General features: G+C 48.4%; 2 protein-coding genes across 8 annotated transcripts in view; one reads left to right on the forward strand and one right to left on the reverse strand.

The window, feature by feature from the left end:
* The first annotated feature begins 5,860 nt into the window (after positions 1 to 5,860).
* Positions 5,861 to 20,550, forward strand: LOC308576429 (non-structural maintenance of chromosomes element 3 homolog). Of its 3 annotated transcripts, none has more exons than XM_081175813.1 (11): positions 5,861 to 5,972; positions 7,745 to 7,803; positions 8,702 to 8,812; positions 9,215 to 9,278; positions 9,618 to 9,697; positions 10,252 to 10,343; positions 11,265 to 11,344; positions 11,428 to 11,473; positions 11,620 to 11,682; positions 12,580 to 12,694; positions 20,026 to 20,550. In XM_081175813.1, exons 1-11 carry the CDS (start codon positions 5,876 to 5,878, stop codon positions 20,104 to 20,106), a joined length of 888 nt encoding a protein of 295 aa, XP_081031939.1. In that variant the 5' UTR covers positions 5,861 to 5,875; the 3' UTR covers positions 20,107 to 20,550. The 3 variants fall into 3 exon arrangements, with proteins under 3 accessions (XP_081031939.1, XP_081031941.1, XP_081031940.1); XM_081175815.1 differs by lacking the exon at positions 5,861 to 5,972 and adding an exon at positions 6,279 to 6,344; XM_081175814.1 differs by lacking the exon at positions 5,861 to 5,972 and adding an exon at positions 6,450 to 6,473.
* PFKFB1 (6-phosphofructo-2-kinase/fructose-2,6-biphosphatase 1) overlaps positions 20,443 to 21,593 on the reverse strand; it is a 31,481-nt gene continuing 30,330 nt past the window's right edge. For all 5 annotated transcript variants that reach the window (XM_081175753.1, XM_081175752.1, XM_081175755.1 and 2 more), the window contains one exon: positions 20,443 to 20,974. In XM_081175753.1, the coding sequence (XP_081031879.1) occupies positions 20,915 to 20,974 (60 nt within the window). In that variant the 3' untranslated portion in view covers positions 20,443 to 20,914. The remainder of the gene's footprint in view (positions 20,975 to 21,593) is intronic.

Genomic DNA, 21,593 nt, shown 5'->3' on the forward strand with positions numbered 1-21,593 from the left:
GAATCAGGAAAGGCAATTCAAGCCTGGACTCACTGGTGATCTGCATGAGGGCCAACGAACTGAATCATGGCAAGATGGAGACACCGGTTGAGCAATAGGAACTGGGGATAAATTCAGTTCAGTTCACATTTTAAAGAGAACCCACCCAATTAGCGCTTTCTGAACAACATGCAAACTAAAACAAAGCCAGTCTTAAAATTCCAAATTCTCTAAATTTTGCAATGTAATGTGTTAAAAATGCTTATGCTTAGGAAGTGTGCATATTATAGCTGCATACACACAGAGAGAAAATGCAAAAATGTGTACTTAGATAAAGTTGCCACAAAATGTGTATACTGGAAGAAGTTTGCACTAAAATTAGAGAAAGTGAAATTTTCAGATTCATTCAATGGTCTCAGAGTCTCAATAATTGGTCAATTGCTTGCTTTGGATGTGTCGGAAATCAAGCCTTTATCGGGAGAAACTGGCAACTCTCCCAGGCACCCGGCTTGGTCTCCTGTTGACCTCCCTGGCTGCATTCCCCAGCAAGATCCAGGCTGGGTCATGATAGGTGATTCTTCCCAAACGTGGGAAGAACACACCCACTCCCTCCTGCTCCCCCAGCAGGGAAAAGGAGATAGACAGAAACGTATTTACATGCTTTTATTTCTGTCTTTGCAGCATTATAGAAAACATGACTGCTCACTTCAAACTCCAGCAGTCAAGTGACAAAGACTTCCTGTACTTCCTGTACAAGAGCAAGAGGAAGAGCTCATATTACACTCTGAGCTAATTCCGGTGCATCGCCCTGTGAACTGACTGTCCCACTGTTTCCCACGGACAGTCCCAACATTCCCATCATGTACTGTTTTCAAGCTAGCAATTTGCAGCTGCATTGCATCCATATCGTAACAGGATGGGGTTGTATACCCCTGAAGCTGCAAGTTCATAGTATGAGGTGGAGTGGAGGCTCTTGGATTCTATTGCAGGTTCTGTGCTGGGATAACCTGACCTCTGTTTTCCATGTGCTAATAACCTAAAGCTTGCACTACTGCAGTGCGCTGCATGTGGGGCTGACTCTGAAGTTGGCCCAGAAGTTGCAGCTAGTGTAAAATGTAACAGCTAAACTGCTCACTGGGACAAACTATATACTGCTGTTGAAAGAATTACAGTGGCTGCCCATTAATTACTTGGCTTAATTTAAGGTGTTGGTACGACAAAGCCCTATACAGCTTAGGACCAGAATCGTTTCATCCTTCATGTATCTAACTGATCACTGCGCTCTGCAGGAAAGGGTCTCTTGCAGATCATTAGGAGGTATGTTCTGTACAATGTAGGAATCAGGCCTTTAGTGTGGCAGCAGCTGCCCTTTGGAACACCTTCCCATTACGTATCAGACAGGCATAATTTCTGTTCGGGGCTTTAAAGTGAACAAACAACTTGTCCATTGATTTGCAAACTTGAAAGGGATAATCTTACTGTTTTATCCTTTTTGTTAACAATGTAGAAGTTTTCTATAATGAAGCATCATATGAATTTTAGGAAATAGATAATATTGAGCGGTCCCACTTCAAATAAAAACACTGGGCCAATTTGCATGTAACGCTAATCCCTGGTTTAATGCACAAGAGCAAATGTGAGGGTTTCCAGAGTGATGGTGTGGTCTCCCAGTCTGACTGCTGTGCTACATGTGGTAATTTTGGGTTAATGGTTACATCTGAATCTGGGCTCGTGAGCAGTAAACATTAACAAAACTTGATTAGAGTTTGTGACTTGTCTGGAGCAAGATAAACCGTTAGTCTGGGTTCAGACACAATGCTAAGCCAAACTATGACAGCAGCAGGATCAGAGAAGTACAGTGGCCCGGATCTTTGCTTCAGGAACCTGCATATTTGCTCAATTGCACTAAGTCAGGGGTTGTCTTAGTGTTAATATGTGAACTGAGTCACTGTCTGCCACTGTTATGTACTGAGTTGAATAGGATTCAGAATGCAGCAGTCTGATTGGTCCGTAGGAGCCACCCAATCCAGCTCCAGGTGGAAGTGAATCCGCAACCTGATTGGCCTACAGGAGAATCCCGGAATTAGCCAATCACGTGCGGCCCATTGTGTAAATAATGTACAGTGGTACCTCGGGTTAAGTACTTAATTTGTTCTGGAAGTCCGTACTTAACCTGAAACTGTTCTTAATCTGAAGCACCACTTTAGCTAATGGGGCCTCCTGCTGCCGCCAGAGCATGATTTCTGTTCTCATCCTGAAGCAAAGTTCTTAACCTGAAGCACTATTTCTGGGTTAGCGGAGACTGTAACCTGAAGCGTATGTAACCTGAAGTGTATGTAACCCGAGGTACCACTGTATATAAAGCAGATATTTGGGGGGGAACTTTCATTCCTCACTAGTATGAGTGAATAAAGAGCATGAAATCCACACTCGACTCTGAGTATATTTCAGCCACATTTGGCAAAAACTAAGCACTAATTTAAATTTGCTTAACGAGGTGCTATAAGACCTTATGCAGGGATTGCAATGCCTCAAGTTTTTTGTGGAGAGAGGTGCTAATTTGAAAGAGCCCCCACTCAAAAGGAGCCTCCATTGCCAACAATTTTATATCAGACAAGCTGATAAAAATGAGGAAAAAATATTGCAACTAATTATTTATTAAGTGAAAAAGTGAAAAAATGTATAAAAGTAGTGGGACTGCGAATGAAAGAATATAATAAAGCAATGGATTTTGCCTTCTCTATATTGAGGATGAATGGCAGTGACCCTTCTGAAGTTGTGTTAAAGCACCGTTCTGCTACCCCAAAATGTATTTTGCTTTCCACATCTGAAACAGTGACTTCTTATTCCAGAGCCACTACCTTCTGATCTTTCTGCCAAAGGCCATATCCTTCTCTGGCCTGAGCCTGTTGAAGCTGATGTGGCTGGAAAGGGAATAGGCTTGGGCTGCCAATGACGGGCCTAACACAGAAAGTCAGAACACAATTCCCTTGGGCTGACTCCAACCATTATTGTGTTTCTTTTAAAACAACAACAACACCCTTACAAAAAATTTTAATTGTATCCTTTATCTGTAATACTACCCTACTAGAATAAGTTGCACACGAATCCTACACTTGTTCAGTTCCAGTAGTGTCAGGAATAAGCAGCCATGACTAACCAATGATTTGTACCTCTGCTAAGCAATGCCAAAGCCTATTTAACTGGGAGGTTTCCACTTTGGTGTGTATAACCTGGATCCTGCCATAGAGAGACTGGGGAGACAAATTACTCACTGGAAAAAAGTTTTATATAGAATGGAAGAGTTTACATCTGTTTGAATTTTAGTAACCTTTTTAGTGCCAGTCAGGGTTCACTACCTATTTCACACAGAGACACTAAAAAAAACACATTTTTTGTGGGGTTTTAAAAATAGATATAATCAATAACAACAAAGAGTCTTGTGCATCTTAAAGACTGATAACACATTTATTATGGCATAAGGTTTCATGGATTAACACAGCTACTTTTCTGGAAATTTTAATAACTGTAGTATGTAATGTATAACAGCATAATAATGAAAACTTCTTGAAAGAACCTACTGTACAAACAGCATACGTTTTCTTTTCTTTTTTTCCTTTTTTCAATTTTTTTCATTGGTTTTCACATTATAAACAAACAAACACATAAAACAAACAAACATAAATCATAACCTTATTAAAAATTACACTTATTAACATTGTTAAGTGACTTCCTTGCTTCCCCTTGGTTGAATTTCATTGCATGTCCTTTTAACGGTTTTCCAAATCATAGTTCTTAAAATAATTTAACTTAAACATTAACATCCTTAGATCTTCAAATTATGAAATTAAACATATTAATTCATCACTTAACAAATAAAATCCTAAGCCAATTAAGTATCTGCAAGCTGTTTTCAGCAAACAGCATACGTTTTCTGTTCTGCTGCACACAGGGCCAACCTGAGACCTTTTGGCACCTGAGGCAAGACGTGCCACCGACGCATCCCTCCAACGCCACGGATCTGGGCCCACAGCCCAGTGGGATGAGATGCCTCAGGTCGCCTCATTGGTGCACCAGCCATACTAGGGCAGCAAACTAGCTTAGGGGCTCAAATTTCTGTGGCACCAGTGGTGTGCGGTCAATGGACTAGGCTAGCCCCTAAATGTTCCCCTGGTTCCATCCTTCTCAGAGCCTGGGAAGCTTCTGCCTGGCTTAGGGAAGGAGGCGTGATGCTCATGCGCACACTCTCTGCATCGCCCTCGCAAGCTTGTGCCTCTAGCCCTAAAGGTTTCCCTGCAAAACATTTCACTGCACACTACCGAGTGGCGCCCTGTGTGACGCCAAAGTTTGGCGCCTCCCGCCTTCCATCCTACATCATAGTTGCGGCGCCCCCAAGGCATAGATGTCAACCTTTCCCTTTTCTTGCGAGGAATCCTATTCGGAATAAGGGAATTTCCCTTAAAAAAAGGGAAATGTTGACAGCTATGCCCCAAGGGTCTGCGCCCAGTGCAACCAAACTGGCCATGCTCTCCTCATGGTAGGGCTGGCCTTGGTTTCCTTTACAGAGGTTATGTATAAATTCCTGTTTATTCTGCATCCAGTGCAGGTCTGGGAAGTGGTGCACACCCGTCAGCAACAGTTCCTATGTAAACTGTATCTATGCTGCCATTTACAGTGGTGCCCCGCAAGATGAATGCCTCGCAAGACGGAAAACTCGCTAGACGAAAGAGTTTTCCGTTTTGGAGGTGCTTCGCAAAACGAATTTCCTATGGGCTTGCTTCGCAAGACGACAATGTCTTGCGAGTTCCTGCTGGTTTTTTTCCTCCTCCCCCCTTTTTTCTAAGCTGCTAAGCCGCTTATCAGCTGATCCGATCAGCAGATAAGCCGCTAAAAGCCGCTAATAGCGCTAATCCGCTAATCCGTCAATGGGCTTGCTTCGCAAGACGAAAAAACCGCTAGACGAAGAGAATCACAGAACAGATTCTTTTCGTCTTGCGAGGCACCACTGTATTATGAAACGTTGAGTTTTGATGAATCCCCACCCTCCCGACCAGCTTTGATGCAAACTGAGGAAAAAATGACCTAGCTGCATTTTAAGCGGGGTGATTTGTATCCATCTGTAAAGAACTGCTGTGGGGATAGGAAAAAGAGTGCCCCTTCTGGCAAAACAGGGAGCCTTTTCCCCACCTCCAAGCCAGTGCCGTCCTTTCAGATTATGAAGTTTATTAAGGGAAATCTCCAGTTCTTTGCTATACTGTGATTGCGGCCTGACTGCCCCCCTCGCCCTGCTCCCCCCCTTTACTTAAATGCAGTTCTTGGGACAATTTTGTTCAGGTAACAGTAGTGTGGAAAGAGAGAATGTTTAATGCACACAGCACACCTATTATGTACTGAGTTGAATAGGATCCAAAATGCAGCAGTCTGATTGGTCCTAGAACAATAGGATCCAAAATGCAGCAGTATGATTGGTCCGCAGGAGCCACCCAATCCAGCTCCAGGTGGAAGTGAATCCGCAACCTGATTGGCCTACAGGAGAATCCCGGAATTAGCCAATCAGATGCAGCCCATTGTGTAAATAATGTATATAAAGCAGATATTGTGGGGGAACTTCCATTCCTCCTCACCACTATGAGCTGAATAAAGAGCATGAAATCCACTCTCTACTCCAAGTATATTTCACCACCCAAGCTGCAGCTGGGAGAAATATGCACTTGCTGCATTTGAGTTAAATGCTGGGGCAGAAGCAGTACGTGGTACACAAAGCATGGCACCACCAGCCCTCCTTATAGAAGGAAGTTTATTTACTCCCAAGTATACAAGCACAGACTCAAGCTGCTAACGTGCAAATTGTAGAGTTGGAAGGGACCCCGAGGGTCATCGAGTCTGACCCCATGCAATGCAGGAATCTCAGGTAAAGCAACCATGCCAGAGGACCACCCAATCTCTTCAACTGCAAAGAAGCGGCCCAGCCACTCTTTCGCAAGCAAATACAAGTGAGTCTTGCAGCACCTAACGAATTTATTATGGCAGACATTGTCGACTGAGCCGGCCTCCCCCCCCCCCGCAACGCCGCCTTCGTGACTCTTTTCCTCCCCGCCAGCCAGCAGCCCCGCTTCGACGCCTGCCTCAGAAACAAACTGAGGAGAAAATGGCGGGAACGAAGCGGCCGCTGGAACCGAGGCGACGACCAGGAGGCCAAGGCCGCGGAGGGAAGCGTTGCTAAGCAACAGCCGACAGAAGACGGAGGCGCCTGCGCCCTGGGAAGCCGGGGGGGGTCGCAAGCGGCTCGGCGCGCGCATGCCCAGAAGAGCCGAGAGGGCGGGCCTCGCGCGGTGCGGCGCAGTTGCAGGCGAGCCGCGGAGGAGGCGAGTCGTGGTGGTTGGTGCTCCGGCGGCGTTAGGGGTTTCCTCAGCGAGAGGACCCGGCTTGGGCTCCGCCCCCCGCCCGTCTTCTACGCCGGCGTGAGTTGTACCTGTTGGATTGCTGCCTGTTGGGTTGCTGACTCTTTTGCGGGGGGTGGGGCGGCGGAGGATGCCGGCAGTCTTAGATATGGGGCGCAGCAGGCTTTCCAGAAGCAGGCGGGTTGCTTTTCTTATTATTTCCGGAAATGTCGTAGTCGCCGCTTTTCCTAAAAAGCCTAACCTGTTGAGCTAATAATAATAATAATAATAATAATAATAATAATAATAATAATAATAATAATAATTTATTATTTATACCCCGCCCATCTGGCTGGGCTTCCCCAGCCACTCTGGGCGGCTTCCAAAAGAATATTAAAATACTATAATACATCAAACATTAAAAGCTTCCCTAAACAGGGCTGCCTTCAGATGTCTTCTATATATCAGGTAGTTGTTTATCTCTTTGACATCTGGTGGGAGGGCGTTCCACAGGGCGGGCGCCACTACCGAGAAGGCCCTCTGCCTGGTTCCCTGTAACTTGGCTTCTCACAGTGAGGGAACTGCCAGAAGGCCCTCAGCACTGGATCTCAGTGTCCGGGTAGAACGATGGGGGTGGAGACGCTCCTTCAGATATACTGGACCAAGGCCGTTTAGGGCTTTAAAGGTCAGCACCAACACTTTGAATTGTGCTCGGAAACGTACTGGGAGCCAATGTAGGTCTTTCAAGACCGGTGTTATGTGGTCTCAGCGGCTGCTCCCAGTCACCAGTCTAGCTGCCGCGTTCTGGATTAGTTGTAGTTTCCGCGTCACCTTCAAAGGTAGCCCCACGTAGAGCGCATTGCAGTAATCCAAGCGGGAGATAACTAGAGCATGCACCACTCTGGCAAGGCAGTCCGCAGGCAGATAGGGTCTCAGCCTGCGTACCAGGTGGAGCTGGTAAACAGCTGCCCTGGATACAGATTTGACCTGTGCCTCCATGGACAGCTGTGAGTCCAAAATGACTCCCAGGCTGCACACCTGGTCCTTCAGGGGCACAGTTACCCCATTCAGGACCAGGGAATCCTCCACACCTGCCCGCCTCCTGTCCCCCCAAAACAGTACTTCTGTCTTGTCAGGATTCAACCTCAATCTGCCTGTTGCATGATTTCTAAAGGCTCAACGAGCCCTGCTTTGCTCTGGGGAGTTGGCAGCGTGTGTTTTGGGGGAGTGGCAGTTTCTGAAGTGGGGAACTGGCAGATGTAGCCCTGGACCCCGAGTTTCTACTGGAGTCGGGAGGGGACATGTGCTGGCTTCGTTCTTGAGTGACAAAGGTAAGGGAGACAAGAATACACCTGCCATAGCTTTCTCTTCCTCTTTCCCACAAGCTCTTGTCGGAGAGATGTCCCACAGCAAACGTAGCAGCAAGGGTGCCGGCCCTTCTCAGGTACTGCACATGGACTGACTTCTTGATTTATTAATATGTTGTAATGTATAGATTATACTGCCAAACAAAACTAGATGCAGCCCCCCCCCTTCCCTCAAACTAAACAGTAGCTTGTAAAAACACCAATCTGCATAAAAATTCAATCAAAAGGTCACAAAGATAAGAATGAAAAGAAGATAATTCACCAGCTGCAACCCATAAGTGGTAAAAGATAGCCCTAAGCCACCAACATCACGTGCATTTGGATAGGTAGCAGAGTCCAGATTTGATACCTGGCTGGTTGCAAATCTCCATATGGTAGAGACAAGTGTCTAAGACATGTATACAGTAATATCTCCGCGAACGTCCGCCTTGTCTAGCGTCTTTTCCGGTGAACGTCCATGGCAAACCCGGAAGTACTGGAACGGGTTACTTCCGGGTTTGCTGCTTCACGCATGTACAGAAGCACAAGCCGCTCCACGCGTGTGCGGACGCGGCACTTTGCCCTGCATCCTTTTTGGCTAGTGGCTGGGGCTCCAGTACATTTATGCAGTTCAGATATGATGGGTGGCATTTGCATGTTGCACTTGAGTTTTACAGAACTTGCTGAAACCTTAAATGTTCAGCTATATATATGAAAGGTTGTAGCTTTTCAACAGAGAAATGTAATCCAATTAATAGTACACTCCAATGCACGTTTACTTAGAAATAAGTTCCATTGGGTTCGGAGGGTCTTACAGTCAAATAAATGTGTATAGGATTGTAGTCTTGGTAAGAAATTGCTCAGAGAATGTCAAGCATGTTTATCTCTACATGTGGCTAGCACGAGATCAGAGCTGACATCTCCAGAGATGACAGGCCTGTGTGAATCCCACAGCTGGATCCCTTTAAAAAAAACGAATCCTCTTTCCTTACCCAGGCACAGCACACGGGTTCAGATGATGAAGAAGGCACACTGAGTCTAACGATGACACCCAGCCAGATGCGGCATAAGTTGGAGCGACACCCACGGAATCAAGTGGAACTCAAAGTAAAGGATCCTCTGCTGCAATTGTTTATGCTTCTTTGGGGCCTCACAGTCATGATTGGCTATAGCCAGAGCTATGTCCATTCAGTTGAAAAAAAGTGCTAGTAAAAATAGAGTTTTGTGACTTGTGTAAACTATGTACAGATTGGCATGGTCTTCCTTGTTTTGTTAGCTGTCGCAGATGTAAGACACTGAAACCCTCCCTGGCAACCATTGAAAATCTTATTCAGCCACAGTTCTGGGTTCTGAGATTGTCTACACACTTTTCAACCAGATTTGCAGTCATAATTCTAGATTATTTTTTTAAAATGAAGGCTGAAATTCTCAGGTAACTGAATTCTGTGCCCACGGCATTGCAGCATAGACATAGACCCACCAACTGCCTATGTTGTATTCTCCCTACAGGCACAAGAGCTCGTGCAGTTTTTTCTGTTCAAAGACCAAAAGAAGATCCCAGTTAAAAGGGCAGGTAAGAACAGGACCAAATTGCTTTCGTGCCAGAGATACCCAAATTCTGTTTTCAGGGTGAGATTAAGCAAATTTGTATTGGCACTTCTGTGTTTCTAGAACTACCAGACGTCCTGCCTAGGTCTCCTTGGTTCCCAACCCCTTATGAGTTATTGTGCACATATTTCCAAGTTCTGAAAGCTTTGCTTCAGTCAAGTATATATCTTTCTAGTTGCTCTTCATATTATTATTTTTAGTTCAGATTTTTTTTCAATGGAATTTTGCTTTGTATGTTTGTGTGGTTTTTTTAAAATACAATGTAAGAAGACCTGGTCAACAAACCTATCTGTCTCCTTTATAGATGTTCTGAAACATGTTATCAAAGACTATAAAGATATCTTTCCTGTGATCATCAGACGTGCCAATGGGATCTTTCAGCTGGTGAGGGAGGAATCCATTATTGGTTTGGGCAGAAGTGTGCGACTCCATCCATTTTGCTTTATTTGTGGATTCTCATAAGGCCAGCCTCTCAAAGCAGGACTGCAGAGAAGATTTCTGCAGTGTCTAGTGAGGCCAAAGCAGCGGCTCTGAAGCTGAAATCGTTTGATAGACCATTAAAAAGCTAGGAGCATAGCAGTCTTTTGTCCTTGAGGTCAGGTTGACTGATGTGCTATGGCTTGACATGAATATAGGGAGAGGAGAAATGGCAATTTTTTGCATAAATTGTAGAGATTGCTTGAATGTGTTTATCTACTCTTAGGCCTTTAGTATAGTGTGGAAAATCCAGACCCACAATGAAGGATGCTTTAAGTCAGATATCCTTACTCAGCGATTCAAATTCTGAGCAATACAATGTATGCCAGGGATAGAACTGATTCTTTTCTCAATATCTAGTTGTGATTTCTATCTTCCTTAAATGGGATTGTAATAGTGGAAGAGAAAATTGGCCTTTTACACTCTGGTCTGAATGTATTTATCTTTTTCTGCTTTGTCAGGTATTTGGAATGGAGTTGGTGGAACTTGACTCCAGAAATCCCACATACATCTTGATCAATAGATTGCCACCACAGGAACAGAGCTTGGAAGAGTAAGCAGAGGAGGGAAGAGTGTGTGTTCTGGTTCTCTTTTGGCAGTCCCAGCTGAAACGGAAATGAAATGAAACCCTCTCTCTCTCTTTCCCCCGCTTTGGTGCTTATCATCCTCTTCTTTTATTATTCAGAGAGACGTTAAGGTTCTACCAGAAGGAAGCACAAGACCAACTCTACCAATTCTACCAACCACCATATGATCCCTGACCTAGAATGTTAATTTCCTCTTCCTTTTTAAAAAGAGCTACTTCAGGTTCACCCTGCCCAACAAGGAACTAATTCCAGTTAATGTTAGCCCCTTTGCAAACAATTTTTTTCAGCGTTCAGAATGTTACAGGCTGCTGTGCTGATGTGTAAAATATACTTAAGACTAAGGAAACATGAAAGCGCGCGCGCACACGCACAGAGAGAGAGAGTGGAATATGAAATGCTTATTTTTCCCAACTGTGATGATTAGGCTTACAGGTCCCCCAAAGTTTAAAGAGTAAGAAACACATGTAGGAGGATCAACTTTGAATATGACCTAGAAATTGTGTGAAGTTCTACCCCAAAATGAACTTAATTTACATTCAGTTCACCTGGCAATTAAGGTACTATGCTTTGAGATATAATTCAGATATTTTTAAAAAACAACTTATTCAGTGATCTTTGTTAAACTATTACAAGCGCTGCATTTGACTAAGGCGAGATGAAGTGGTTCTGAACACACAAAAAGGAAGTGTTGGCGTGTGATTCTTTGATCCCAGGCCAGCACTATTTCTTCCTCGCAGCATGCATTTTAGCCAAGGCATCAGAACTATCAGTTCCTGAAGTTAAAAGCATTTGGTTGAGTTTGTTTGTTTCTTGCTTTATAACCCAAGCTTCAGTTAAAACACCAAATCCAGTGTTGGGAGACTGAATCTCTTTCTCTTTTTTTGCAGCGATGACATCATCTGCAAGATGGGGCTCCTCCTTGCCATTCTCAGCCTGATCTTCATGAAGGGCAATGTGGCTAAAGAATGTGAGTTGCACTCCATTCAGTTCATCTGACTTCTTTGGTAGCCTCAGTTGCAAACTCTCATCTCTTGCTTTCTCTCCATCCAGCTGCGGTTTGGGAGCTGCTGAAGAGGCTGCGAATTGACAGCCTTAGGTATGATTGTCCAGGGGTAGCCATCTGAATCATAGTCCCAACCCCTTCAGTGGGTGGAATTATGTTCGGGAATTGGGGAAGCAAATAACTCCTTGCTCCTCTGATACTATGTACCCTGACGAAATCCCACTCTCTAACCGTTCCAGGGGAAGATGCAAGGCATTTGGTGATGTGAAGAAGCTCGTGACAGAGGAATTTGTCAAGCAAAAGTGAGTCAGGAATTGCAAATCTTTCTACATTTTTAGTAGAGAAGAGAAATGTGTTGTACTGGTTTAAAAGCGTTAGGAGACTAGAATCCAGAACTCATTGTTTTGTTTCTAGTTCCTAAAATGGGGTGGGAGACCAAGACCAGATATGTCCTTTAGAGAAGGGAATTATGATTAGAATACTGTATAGGTTATTAAGGGGATCTTTCTCTTCATCCTCCTCCAGGAACCAAAGGTATCTGATTCCCTTACCTAGGCAGAAACAAAACACGATCTGTGCTCTGAAGTAGTGATGTACGGCTAAATTCCTTGAATCTGCACAGGGTTGTAACAGTGGTTCATTGCATTTGTTCCTTGTACGCAAATGTGTGGGATTGAAATCTTGTGTGCACAGAGCACATTCATGGCAGAAATTGTAGCTTGACTGTTTATAATGTCCAGCTGAGTTTACATGCCCTGGGAGACGTCAGACAACTCTCAACTGGAGTACAGATACTTCAGCTTTTAGCCTTTCTATTCTCCTGTGTCTTTGTCCATGGAGTTTTCTTGGCAGGGATACTGGAGTGGCTTGCCGGTTCCTGCTCCAGGTGGATCATGTTTGGTCAAAACTCTCCACTATGACCTGTCCATCTTGGGCGGCCCTGCACGGCATAGCTCATAGTTTCTCTGAGTTATTCAAGCCCCTTTGTCACGGCAAGGCAGTGATCCATGAAGGGGTACAAACATGAGTCTGACCAAACTGAGGGAGGCAGTGGAAGACAGGAGTGCCTGGCGTGCTCTGGTCCAGGGGGTCACAAAGAGTCGGACACGACTAAACGACTAAACAACAATTCTCCTGTGTGTGGGATGGCTTTTTCCTACAAAGGATTGTAGCAGTGATCATGCAATTTCACTTTCTAGGTACCTGGAATATACTCGCCTCCCACACACTGATCCACCTGAGTTTGAGTTCAGATGGGGACCACGTGCTGCTAGAGAAACTTCCAAGAAGGAGGTGTTACAGTTTGTTGCTAAGGTACTAGTCACCTGCTATAAGGCATGACCAGTCGAATTTTTCCATTGAGAGACTCTGTTGCCTACAGAGTTTGCCCATGTGGCTGTACCAAAAGATCTCAGCCAAATCTGTACTTGCAGTAAAAGTCTACCCAGCATTAAGAATAAATGGCCCAGACTCTGGGACTGGAATAAATGAAAGAAATGTTCCCCTGTTTGTACATCCTGCATGTTTTATCCTAGACCATCCTTTTCTGATTTTTTTTTTAAATTTAAATATTTATGAAGCAGAGAAATGGAGAAAAGGGGAAAAAAATAAAGGTTGTTGTCAGAGCTGCTTGAAGATCCTAGCTCACAGAGGATCACGCTAGCCAGCGATCATTAAGTAAAAGTCTTTATTGAATTACAGTTTCCATTCTCACGCTGCTGCGCGCAAACTCTACGTCTAGTAGCTAGATCGGCGAAGCTCCGTCTGAGTCTCCGCCCCGTGTGCACCAACTTAATATCCTAGCCTTGCTCCACCTTTTCCGCCTGACTGTCCTCCTCTGGGTCCCTCTACCCCCCGGGGCTTCTTCCTTCCGGGATTCTTCTGACGCTGACCCGGACCCTCCTGCCTCCTTGCGCCGGGCTTTAGGACCTGGTTCCCTTTCGGGGCTGCTTACTGCGCCGCCTTCCTCTGCATTTGAACTTGGCGCGCGCGCCCAACCTTCCACTTTCCTCTTAACCGTTTCTTCGCTCCCCGATGGAGGCGTGGCCACTCCTGACTCATGCCCTCCCTCCTGTGGTGAGCTGCCAGCGCTTCCCCCCTGGCTCCCTTTCTCTTCCCTGCTTCCTGGCGGTGACGCTGGTCCCGATTTCCAGCTGCTCCCCCCTGAGTCCCCTCTGGCTCTATCTTCCTGGGGTGCCCCCCTAGACTCCCCCCTTGCCCTGGCCACTGGTGCTCCTTTCTGTGAATCCTCTGATTCACTGGAAAGACTGGGAGATCTCGGGTCGTCGTCATCACTCATCTTTTCTTCTGCCTCCTCCCCTTCGCTCTCTGTCTCCTCCCTTGCCCGTGCCTCTGCTCCTAAACCCCTGACATCCATCCCCCCCTCGAAGCCCCCCAGTCCCCCCTCCCCTCCTTCCGGTGCTGGAGCTGGGGGCTGCTGTTGCAAAGGGACGAACGTCGGATATCGGTCGCTTCCCGTGGCGGGCCTCCATCTGAACTCTTCCGGGACTTCCTCCCTGCTCTCGTCGACGACGGTCACCTCCGCTTCCATCTCTGTGCCGCCGTGCTCGAAACCTGGGTCGTCCCCGAAAATGTCCATGTCCGTCCCTCCCTCACTTCCTCCTGGCGGCGTTGCTCGTCCTGAGCAGTCCAGCCACTTTCTGCGGAACTGCTCCTCTGGCCTATCGTCCCACCAATACGAGGGTTCTGAGACAGATCCCGAGGGTGACCCCTCCGGGGAACGGACGTCTCGCGTTGGTTCCTCGTCCGAGTCGAACCCCCGGAACGTGCTGGCCGAAAGCGTGGGTGTGAAAAGCCAGTCGTCGAAAAAGTCTGCTGGCATAGGTCTATGTGGGAAGAGGGCATGAAACTCGTCTTTGAGCAGAGGTTCGTCTAAGGCGTATCCCGGCACCCAGCTGTTCGCACTGGCCGGGGTGCCCTCCTTGGCGAGAAAGTATTCTACCCCCTCTTCCCCCCATCTGGAGTCCAAAATCTCCGTGACTTCGTTGATGCGTTCCTTCTGTGCCGCTCCCGCGTGTCCTGTTCTGTCTCTGGCCGGACTCGGCGCCGTTCCGGGTTCCTGGAACCTGTGCGGTGCCTTGTAGGGAGTGAGCACCGATCTGTGGAATACCGGATGCATTCTGGAACCCTCCGGAAGTGCCAGTCTGAAAGCTACCGGGTTGACCTGCTCTTCGACTTGGTAGGGCCCCAGTTGTTTATGCCCTAGTTTCTTCTTGGCCAACGACCTGGCCGGCACTGCGTGGGCCGCTAACCAAACCCAGTCTCCCACGTGGAGCTCTTCTCCAACCCTTCTGTGCTTGTCTGCTTGTACCTTGTATGCGTGCTTGGCCAGCTCCAGGTGGCGCCTCAGCTGATCGTGGACTTCCTGCAGCTCCGACGCGAACGCATCTGCTGTCTGCGGCTCCCCCTCCCCCATTCTTTCCAGTCCCGGGAAGGTTCTGGGGTGCCTCCCGTTGTTGGCGAAGAACGGCGTGACCCCCGTGGATACGTGCTTCGTGTTGTTGTAGGCGAATTCTGCAAGCGGCAGGTAATCCACCCACGTCGCAGGCTGTTGATTTGCATAACATCTCAGGTACTGCTGCATGATGGCATTGACCCGCTCCGCTTGCCCGTTGGTCTGCGGGTGTCTTGCCGACGCCAGGTTGATCTTGACGTTCAGGAAGCCCATCAGCTTCTGCCAGAAGTTCGAGATGAACTGCCGCCCGCGGTCGGACAGAATAGACCGTGGCAGACCGTGAACCTTGAACACGTGGTCTATGAACAGTTTGGCGGTTTGCTCCGCCGTGGCCACCTTAGCACACGGAATGAAATGCGCCATCTTGGAAAACAGGTCCACCACCACCAGCACTGCCGTCTTGCCCCTTGAGCTGGGCAGATCCGTGACAAAGTCCAGGGCCACCCTTTCCCAAGGTTCTACCGGAGTTTGCAGCGGCTCCAACAGTCCGGCCGGCGGTTTGTGCACTGGTTTGGCCCTCTGGCAGGTGTCACACCTCGCCACGTAGTCTGCGACCTCCCCTCTCATTCCAGGCCACCAGAAATCCCTGGCTACTAATTCCACCGTCTTCTCCTTGCCAAAGTGCCCGGCCGTGGGCGCGTCGTGCAGCTGCTGCAGCACCTTGGCTCGAAGTTCGTCTCCCGGCACGTAGATGGCCCCTTTACGGATGAGCAATCCATCTCTTAGCTGGAAACCGTCGGCCGCTGCCTTGCCCCTTTGCACCTCTGCCATCTTTGCTTGTGCGAAGGAGTCCCCCTGCAACGCTCGCCGTACCGCCTCTAGGTCCACGGTCGCCGCGGCGCACGCCCACACTGTCGGTGCGAAGATGTGCATGGCGGCCGCTGGTGTTGCGTCCTCCAGATACTGTGGCTTACGGGAGAGAGCGTCTGCCATGATGTTGGTGTCCCCCGGGACATACTCTATTCGGAAGTCGAAGTTCGCAAAGAACTCAGCCCAACGTATCTGCCTCTGGTTCAGGAACTGTGCCGTGCGCCAGTGCTCTAGATTCTTGTGGTCCGTGCAAACCTGCACCGTGTGCTTGGCGCCGATCAGAAAGTGCCTCCACGCCTTGAACGCTGCATGAATTGCCAGCAACTCCCTGTCCCATATGGTGTAGTTCTGCTCGGACTTGCTGAGCTTCCTGGAGTAAAACGCTCCCGGTCGCCACACCCCCTGCGGGTCTTTCTGCAGCAGGACCGCCCCCACGGCTCTGTCCGAAGCGTCTGTCTCCACCCTCATCGGCTTGCTGGGGTTGACATGAAGCAGCTGCTCTTCCGACGCGAAGAGACGCTTGAGTGCCTGAAAGGACTGCTCCGCCTGCTCTGTCCAAATGAACTTCTTTTTCTTGGAGCTAAGCGTGTCAGTGATGGCCGCCGTCTGCATCGCGAAGCCCTTGATAAACTTGCGATAGAAGTTCGCAAAGCCGACAAACCGTTGGACCTCCTTCCGGTTGCGCGGGCTCTTCCAATCCAACACCGCTCGAACCTTGGCGCTGTCCATGGCGAGCCCCTTGTCAGACAGCTTGTAGCCCAGAAAATCCACCTCCGTCACGTCAAATTGGCACTTCTCCAGCTTGGCGTAGAGCCTATGTTGCTTTAGCCTGCTCAGCACTTCCTTGACGTGCTTGTCATGCTCCTGCTGCGACTCCGAAAAGATCAGGATGTCATCTAAGAAACAGACGCACGTCTTGTAGAGCAGTCCCGCCAACACGTGATGCATAAATGCTTGAAAAACGTGGGAGCCATTTTGCAATCCAAAAGGCATAACTCTATATTCGTAGGTCCCCAGGGGCGTGAACATGGCTGTCTTCCACTCATCACCCTCCCGCATGCGAATGAGGTTGTACGCCCCCCGCAGGTCCAACTTGGTGAACACTCTGCCCTTCCGTACCTTCGCGAGGAGGTCGTCAATTCGGGGCATGGGGAAGTCCGATGGCCTAGTCACACTGTTCAAAATCCTGTAATCCACTACGAGTCTCTTTTGGGGCGTGTCCCGCTTCTTAACAAAGAATACGGGACTGCCCCCCACTGCCTTGGACTCCCGGATGAAGCCGCGCTGCAAATTATGATCAATGAACTCCTTGAGTTCTTGCAGTTCGTCCTCTGACATGGAATACAGTTTCCCTTTAGGCAGCGCCGCCCCCGGCAGCAGGTCAATTTTGCAGTCATATGGTCTGTGAGGGGGTAGCCTGTCTGCCTCCTTCTCGCAGAAAACTTCCAAAAATTCAGCGTACTTGTGGGGAATCGCTTGCAGCGTGCCTAGCAGCAGCTGTGACTCCTCTTCCTCTCCTTCCTGCCTGGGCACTATGCAGTGTTCAGCACAAAAGGAAGAGCCGAAGGTCAGCTGCCTCTGGTACCAAGCCATCGTTGGGCTGTGCTTGTCCAGCCAACTCATGCCCAATACAACGGGCGTGTCAGATAGTTGAGTGACGTTGAAGCTGATGATTTCTCTGTGATTCCCAAGTCGCATCACCATTGGTGGCGTCTGCTTCACCACTTGCCCCCCGAGCAGCTCCCTGCCATCCACCGTGACAACCTGCAGGGGCAGTGTGGCCGGCAGCAACTGCACAGCGTGCCTGTCGACAAAGTCCTGTCCTATAAAGTCCGCATTGCTGCCTGAGTCGATGGTGATTGGCACGTCTATGGTGATTCCATTGGGCAGCTGGAGAGATGCTGTGAGCCTCACTACTGGTTTGGGCGGGAGGGGGTTCACGGGCTGTAAAATCTCTGGGGACTGCGTCACTAACACGTCTGGCTGGGCCCCAGTGCCTCTTCCTCCAGCCAGACTGCGTCGTTTCCCTGCTGTGGTCCTGCTTGCTGCGTTGCTGCAGTCACCATTGCCGAGGCTGCAGTGAGCTTGTGGGGCCTCTGGGGACACTCTTTTGCCATATGCCCTGGTTCCTCACAGACGTAACACTTCCTGTTCCCTCTAGGAGGCTTCGCTTTCACTGCTGCCGGTGCTAGGGCTCTGGTTGCTGACTGAGCCCTTGCACCTCCAACCTCCATAGGTTCGGCTCCTCCTCCTGGCGGAGGCGTGGATTGCGCCCGCGCTGCTTCTCTGGGAAGGAAGGAGGGGCCCCCGGCTGGTTCGCGCCCTCCACGCCCTTCTTCCCTGCTCCACGGACGTCCTTCCAGCCTCACCCCCACTGCCAGTGCCCTCTGAACGATCTCCTGCGTGTTCCGGGGTCTCTCCCCCCTCGCGATCTCATCTTTAATCGAGTTGTGCAGCCCCTCCCAAAAGAGGTCTCTTACCGGAGCCGAATCTCTGTCCCATTCCAGGGCACTGACCAAGGCGAAAAAGCGGGCATGATACTGCCTGACGCTGGCCCTCCCTTGTCTCAGCCCATGCACCTCCTTCCGTGCAAGATCCACGTCAATACTTGATAAAAAGCACCCATCCATCGCTTTAATAAAGGCATCCGCATTCTGGAGCGCCGGATCCTTATCTCTCCATAAATTGCGTAGCCATGCTTTTGCATCCCCATGCAGATGGGACATGATGAACCCCACTCTCTCTTGTTCATCTCTAAAGTCTTTATGCAGCAGTTGCAGTGCGCACAGTACGTCGGCTCTAAAGTTGGGATACTGTTGCAGGTTCCCATCGAAGTGAGAGACTAGCCCGCCTGTCCGTCTCGCCAACCCAATTCCCTCCTGCCGGGGTGTCTGCTTTGTCAGCACGTCTAACCTGACCTGGAGATCCCTGCAGGCGGCAGCTGCCTCCTCCTCTCTCTTCCTGGATGCGAGAACCTCGGCGTTCAGTTGTGCCACTGCTTTTCTGAGGTCCTCTATCTGCTGCTCAGCCGTCATGTCGTCTGCCGTTCGTGAGCTCGCTAGTAGGCACCTGTTTCTCTCCCCTCCTCGAGGCTGTAGATGCCCACAATGTTGAGACGGAGCTTACTGTCAGAGCTGCTTGAAGATCCTAGCTCACAGAGGATCACGCTAGCCAGCGATCATTAAGTAAAAGTCTTTATTGAATTACAGTTTCCATTCTCACGCTGCTGCGCGCAAACTCTACGTCTAGTAGCTAGATCGGCGAAGCTCCGTCTGAGTCTCCGCCCCGTGTGCACCAACTTAATATCCTAGCCTTGCTCCACCTTTTCCGCCTGACTGTCCTCCTCTGGGTCCCTCTACCCCCCGGGGCTTCTTCCTTCCGGGATTCTTCTGACGCTGACCCGGACCCTCCTGCCTCCTTGCGCCGGGCTTTAGGACCTGGTTCCCTTTCGGGGCTGCTTACTGCGCCGCCTTCCTCTGCATTTGAACTTGGCGCGCGCGCCCAACCTTCCACTTTCCTCTTAACCGTTTCTTCGCTCCCCGATGGAGGCGTGGCCACTCCTGACTCATGCCCTCCCTCCTGTGGTGAGCTGCCAGCGCTTCCCCCCTGGCTCCCTTTCTCTTCCCTGCTTCCTGGCGGTGACGCTGGTCCCGATTTCCAGCTGCTCCCCCCTGAGTCCCCTCTGGCTCTATCTTCCTGGGGTGCCCCCCTAGACTCCCCCCTTGCCCTGGCCACTGGTGCTCCTTTCTGTGAATCCTCTGATTCACTGGAAAGACTGGGAGATCTCGGGTCGTCGTCATCACTCATCTTTTCTTCTGCCTCCTCCCCTTCGCTCTCTGTCTCCTCCCTTGCCCGTGCCTCTGCTCCTAAACCCCTGACAGTTGTGAATACTATATGTGGATTATGAGGGTATAGGGGCAAACACTTAACTGCAGGGGACTGGCCATTGTTAGCTTTCCTCAGTTGATCACTCTCAACTTCAGAGCTTTTCCTAGACATCTTTCAAATGTATTCAGGCTCTTCTCTGCAGTCATAGGGGAGAGCAACTTGCTTGCAACACATGATACTGGAATGTTAGCTCTTGTGCAGTTTCACAGATCCTATACTGCTTTTTTAAGAGGTGCAGCCTGATTCTGGTTCTTCTGCATAGAATTCCTCCTTTCTCTCTGCACCCCCAAATTATGTTGGCAGCATCTGAGCAGGCAGAAAAGGTTCTGATTTCTTGTATAGCTTTCTATTCTGTTGTTAGAATGTAGCTTATATTGGATACATGTAATTGAAAATTAATAAAAAATATTTGCAAAAAATAATAATTCTGTTTTTTCCTAACTGTGTCCATCTGATTCCCTCCCCCAATCAGATACAGAAAAGGGACCCAAAATCCTGGATGAGCCATTACCAGGAGGCTGAAATAGAGGCCAATGCTGCAAGAAGAAAATAGCTGTTACGCCGTTGGATTACAGGGAGTCATTGGAACCCCCAAGTGGAAGTGGGTCTGCAGCCTTCCATGAGTACGGCTGGGAGAAGTGCTTTGAGGTTCATTTTATAGGGCTTGGCTCCATATAAAGCACTTTGAGCAGCTTGGTAGGTTTCCTCCAAATGGAGGAAAGATTCCGTAATACACTTGGGACACTTAATCCTTCAGTCCGATAAGATTTATCCATAAAGAACATGTCTGATTGATGGTTAAGTTCAACGTCTTTGTGATAATTTTTTTAAAATTTTTTGTATGGTTTTATATTGGTCAGGAGAATATGGATCAGAGGTAAAAGTTAAACTCAGATATAGAATATTTCTTTATTTAACTGCCTCTGTAATATGGATAACACACATTGTAAAGAGTGTTTTTTTCATTAAAACAAACTAAAAATATAGGGCACATCCAGTCTGAGCAAATGTTTTTATATCCTATTGAAAATGTAAGCACGTGCTAAACTGTCACAAAATGAAAACAACAGGGCTTAAAATCCAGGCCTGTCTTCATCCCATCCCCACCCACCCCATTGTTTGTTTACAGCCTTTTTCTTTCTTAGTGAACAGTGTCTGCCAGGGCCTCACACATCCTATGGCAGGCAATCCTAGACCACAAATTGCTATTCAAGAGGCCCACTCACTCATAAGGCAGTGTGCAGGCAAAATGGTCCAGAACTCCTGCACCCACCACTATTTCTTTGGGTGGCACTGACTGTGTTGCCTGGATGAGTGCCAGCAGAATGGAAGGTAGGATTCTCTTAATATAAGCAGCATGGTTAATAATGGTCTGGCACTGTGCCTAGTGCTTCCTCAGGATTTCTTGCTACATCCACATTCTGCAGAAAGAGAAAGGAAAAGAAGTGCAAGATGGTTGAACGGTGGCTTAAATTAGAAAACAAAGTTAGGGGGGAACTGAACACCCCATCCACACCCAATTAAACTAGCGTGGTGAAATGGTTCCATTAGAATTGGAGCTGGAATGTCTGCACTGCACTCCTCTGTTCGGCCACCTCTATTTTAGCATTTCTTCTAATGTGGACCAATATTTGGCAAGACCATTGCACTGCTCCACCTTGCAAATATGATTTTCTTGTGTAATGTGAATTGACCAGCACAATGCAGCCTTGTCTTTAAGGTATTGCCATAATAATCTGCTCCCATCTCCCAGTATAGGCTTGCCATACGTTGGGAAAATTCCTGACACGTCCTGGTTTTCGGGTGTAAATAGGGTGTGGCGGGGGGGGGGGATTTTGCACAATCAGCATAATGTCAGGGAAAACCCAGATGTATAGCAATGCAATGGAAAAAGCAGCGGAAACAGCTCCAGAAGCTTAACATCACTATTTTGGGGGGATGTTTCCCCAAAAAAGCTCAACAATTTTTGGATCTTGCTAAAAACTTTGCGGGTGTCAGGAATTTTTTGAAATATGGCAACCCTATCCCAGTAGCTACGAA

Source organism: Podarcis bocagei (genome assembly GCF_964188305.1).
Source record: "Podarcis bocagei genome assembly, chromosome: 17".
NCBI classification, from domain to species: domain Eukaryota; kingdom Metazoa; phylum Chordata; class Lepidosauria; order Squamata; family Lacertidae; genus Podarcis; species Podarcis bocagei.